The 5,030-nt window shown below is 39.5% G+C and overlaps 1 protein-coding gene across 1 annotated transcript; it reads right to left on the reverse strand.

Annotated features, from left to right (window-relative positions):
• Positions 1-784: 784 nt before the first annotated feature.
• On the reverse strand, positions 785-4,079 carry rgs8 (regulator of G protein signaling 8; the record flags this gene model as incomplete). The annotated part of the gene is made up of 4 exons (XM_080833405.1): positions 785-979; positions 1,080-1,246; positions 3,788-3,849; positions 3,979-4,079. 4 exons carry the CDS (start codon positions 4,077-4,079, stop codon positions 785-787), a joined length of 525 nt encoding a protein of 174 aa, XP_080689531.1.
• Between the last annotated feature and the right edge of the window lie 951 nt (positions 4,080-5,030).

Genomic DNA, 5,030 nt, shown 5'->3' on the forward strand with positions numbered 1-5,030 from the left:
TTAACTAGCAGCTGTACTGGCTGGGTAAACGCAAAAGTGAATGATTGTGAACTGCAACATTCAACATTGTAAATATTCTGTTACTTGTGTAAAATGTGATGGTAAAGGGTTTTAATGAGGCCATAATTTCTCATTTTACATTTGATCATAATACACCGATGTAGCAGGCTGACCGGTACGTTATAGGTTAATTGTTGCCTATCCTACTTGCTTACTTTACTTATTCGTGGCCGATTATACCATTTTTATAGGCTTATGGTATTATTCATTTATCAAGCAAGAGTAGGCTTGAAAACAATATAGGTGTGAATATAGAGACGGCAGTGGGTAATTCAAATGGGGTTTTCTGGTAACGCAAAGAATAAGGTAAGCTCCACAGTTTGAAGGGAATTACCAAAATGTTGTCCAGTCACCCTCTTCCGAGCTCTTTCACTGTACTCGGAGCTGCTTAAAAATATAAGGCAAAACCATTATTACATTTGACTTTAGTGTGAAAAGCTAACCAATAAAAGCTACTAATTTAACAAAAAAAACACAGATTTTGGTCACACTTAACCTTTTAAATAAACATGTAGATCTAACTGAGCTGGTGTACTCTACACCATCCAAACATTTATGTGTTGGCCACAAAAGGATCGCTAAAGGTTACAGTGTAAAGTTGTAATGTTTCTTCTCTAAACCAAACTTGACAGGGTTTCAATATGGTGAACCAAAAACTTAACACGGTATGTGAATGCTGAAGGTTGTCGTTCAATGATATTCAAGATAACCTTGTAGCTCTTCCTTAAACTGACTTCCTTTGACAGTGTATATGAGTCTTGTTCAGCAAGTCCTGATAGAATTTGGATCGTAGAAAGCGTGGATACGAGTCTTTCTCCATCAGGCTGTACACTCTGGCTTGCACAAGATTGAGGCTGGTGGGAGTTGGCTCTTGAAGACCTTGCTTGGTCTCCTCTCTGGTCCTGAAGTCAATATTTATCTACAAAAGGCAGAACAATGAAATGTAATATTAAGTTGAATTATCTCTCAACATACTGTGCAGTAAGTGCCATTCTGCTATTTCATGCAGAATAATGTACCTCTCTCGGTGCCTGGACATCAATGAACTCCTTGTAAATCTTCTCAGCTTTTGACATCAGTTTTGCAGGTGATTTGATCTTTTTGTAGTCTTCACATGCCATCCAGAACTCAATGTTCTCATCGCTGAATTCCGTTTTAAGAAATGTTCTGAAGGCCGTTAAACCACCTAAAGCAAAACAAACAAATACATAAACAAAGAAATAAGCAGTCACATGTAACCCTGAAAAACGGAAATGCTCAATTTGGCGTTTTAGATGTCCAGATAAGTGTTGACTACAGTGGGATGTTCAAGCTTTTTAAAATAACAGGGAAACCAACTAGAGTGCTGGAACATAAACAAGCTAACCCCAGTTCCAGAATGAGCTTGTTTTCCCCATCTATCATAATGACAAATTAGCCTGTCCACTATCAGTGATAGAGTAACCTGATGAGGTTGTGTTTTGGTTGAGATAGGAGGTCAACATGGTTCTCACCATATTGACACAGTGACATCATAATACTCTGTGGTTTACTCATCATTTCCAATGAAAGGGTTCCCTTGGAATGGCACTTTGTTATGAAAACAGTAACAAGAACATACAACAGAAATTTAAATGACACTGACTCCCTTTTCAATTTTTTTTTTTGAGGGACTGGGTTCTGGGTCCATTTAGGATTTCATATACAATAAGTCAAAACCAAAGCAGCCAATCATTTTGGTACCGCATAATAGAAAGACGGGTACATCTGGGTTTTTTCTTTCATCGAGAAATGGATGTCTTTGAATACTACTACACCCTTGCTGTTGTTGCACTCTAAGACCCTCTGTGTGTAACATGTTCACAGACCTATGCAGGGAGTGCTTGAAACAGTACACGTATCTCACGTCAGCGGCAGTGTTTACCGAGCAGCCTGATCCAATATGATTAAATCACACACAAATGGGTTGTGCTTGAGGGAAGGGCAGTTAAATGTGAGGATGTAGCTCATCAGGGGAATTCAATAAGGGAACCATTGAGAGATGAGAACAAAGGCTGGGTGTCCCTGCCGTGCTTTTGGAACAAACAGTTCTTCTTTTATCCAATGGCACCTTATGCAATGATAGGAGTTACCTATCCTAATGTTGAATAGTGTCGCCTCTAGGTGCTTCATTGAATCGTCTTTTTTATCAGAACAGTTTTCATCCATGTGTTATATTTGGCATATTTTATCAACAAAGAATGTTATATTTGCATCTATTTCTTAGATTGTAGCCCCAGTAGCGTGATAAGCTACTGTTTGTTTAGTAGAGATAATTCTCACCATCACATTATAGAGGGTTGTGCTTTTAATTAGCTGTGCTAGTTATGCAATAACACTGGTCAGGATGGCAATTAAACCTGAAAACAGATCATTTAAACTCTATATTTGAAATCCATATTAAGAGTTACACAAACACAGTGGTAACCTTCCCTTCTAAGAGTACCCCTCCAGTGACTGCTTGATGTTCCCTGAACCATGCAGTGGTGTTATTTTTTGGTGATTCATCATAGACCGCTGGTGTGATTTTGATCAAGGGGACTGTCAAAGGGTCAAGTGTTGAGAGTCTTTAGGGTAGGCACAAAAAGGCGGCAGGGAGGCAGAAATTATGTGGCTTGTAATTGATTCACTCTCCGCCAGGGGTTTATAGAATGTCCAGGTGCAAAAAAACAAAGAAGAAAAAAGAAACAAAAAAACTGATAATATAAATTGAGAAAAATAAGATATTTACAAAACAGCTTAGTACGCACAGCTACCACAATAGCTTTGGACAATGTCCCTAAATACAGACAGCACAAATATAAAAGGCCTCTCACTTTTGAATAGTGGTGTTACCCTTGACACTGAGGCTTCAAATCTTGTGTTCAGTCCACTGATTTCAGAAGGGGTTCACTATTAGTGTGATGCTTTGACTATAAAATGTCCCAATTCCCATCTCAAAGTTGCGGGTTTAAATAAAAAGGGTTTAATGAAAATAGGGTTTCCCCCATGTCAGACAAGCACACCCACTCCACTTTGTCCAGTTCAACAAATCATTTTCTCTCTTCGCTTGACCAAAGCTGGACGAGAATTCTGCTCACAGGACGCTGCCAGGGGTAAGTCAGTGTGATTGCATGACACTGGTGATGGGGATGCCATACAGATTCATGTCAAAAATCCCGAACTATCCCTGGAATGTAGAAGTTACTGTTAAAAGTACCACAAAAGTCTGTTGCGTCCGCCATTAGGACGTGGTGAAAACGCGCCTAAGAAAAGTGGCATCACAGGGACCAATGCAAGCTGTTCCCATAGATGCCAATGACCGATCTTGCCAATTAAACCATTTTGTGTGTGATGTGGAGGGGAGGTCTGTCTCGACTGACTCACATTACTGAAAAGAGTCCTCCACCTCAATAACCAAGGCTACGGATGTAACATAACAGGCTGGAGAGATGCTTTTGTGAAAACAGTTGTGTTTTCTTTTCTCTGCCTTCTTAAAGGCCATAGGGCACAATCAGCAGTGTTCCTGGACAATATGCATTCTCAAGGTAGAAGAAGAAGAAGACCACTCATTGGCCTTGAGAGCTACATCTCTTATGAGACATATTGTCAGTATTTGTATGTCAACCCATGTTATGAAACTTTTTTCTCATTTGTTCAATCAGTCTCTATATTTTCCCAATGGGAAAAACTAGACAGTCACATTTATTCAGATTTAACGAGAACTCACACTGGTCGGACAGGAGAATGTCAAATGAATCAGCCCATCGTGTGACTTCCTCAGTTGATAACCTAAGAGAAAATAAGACACAGAAGATGAATCCTTTGCTCAAAAGCATGTCAAATTATAGAATCAAATTATAAAATGTTATATAACATTTCAGAGACTGATAAACGAGTCTGATCACACCAGGCACTCACTTTATGCACTTAGCAGGCCCGGCCTGTGCAGGTGGCAGGAATTCAGAGAAGTCATTGTAGGAGTCAGACTTAATGGATAGGCAGCCTAGCCTGGTTTTCATGGTGAGTGCTCTGAAAGGAGACAAAACTGATATTTGTTTGTTGAAAGTATGACAGTTCAGCTGTGACTGGAGTCAAGGGCGTAACCATGGTATAGACATTGGAGGGGTTCCAAATGAATTTATAGATTGGTATTTTCTCAGTATTGGGGGGGGGGGTCCAAATTAATATATAAATTAGTGTTTTCTAAGTATTGGGTGGGGGGGGGGGGGGGGTGGGGGGTGGGGGGGGGGGGGGGGCACTTCACGTAACAATTTTATTCAAACCGCATCTCACAAGGTGAACTGAACACAGTATTTAATTGAATGAATCTTCCATTCAACTTAAGCAGTGGCGATTTAAGCCCGGAATTTCTGGTGGGGAAATTTTACATGACTGCATGGCATCGTCACAAAAAAAGCTAGATGATTATTATATTATTATAGAAGCAATATGCCTATATGCCTATATATAGGTAGGCATAGGCTATGGGCTGCATTTTAAATGTCGACAGCGAGCAGAAATCCTAATTCAATTACATTTCACATGCTTCAGTTAATAAATAAAATACAGTATATTGCAGTAAAATTAAAAGATTAGATAATCTCATAGTTCAAATAACTTGCATACTTTATCAAGCTTGTGGCACACGCATACAATATAAAGCGAAAGCCACAACTGAAACAAATAACAGCAAAAAATCATGCTGCTAAATGAACAAAACGTGAAAAGGTTGTCTTATAAACAGAAATATTTTAGACTGCAACTTGAACACGGAGGCTGTTTCCAAAACAGTAGAAAACTAGCGATAGCTAACGAGCAGTAAAGTTAGAGGCGTAGATCTGTCTAAGTAAGATCGGTATGATTTATTTTTTCTTGGTCACGAGTTGCTAGGCAGATTTTGTGGGGCATATTTAAAACTGCCCCATCTCCCAATGTAAACTTTGGCCTGTGTCTCTTCCGCTCATTGGTGT

Source organism: Sprattus sprattus, assembly GCF_963457725.1.
Source record: "Sprattus sprattus genome assembly, chromosome: 2".
NCBI classification, from domain to species: domain Eukaryota; kingdom Metazoa; phylum Chordata; class Actinopteri; order Clupeiformes; family Clupeidae; genus Sprattus; species Sprattus sprattus.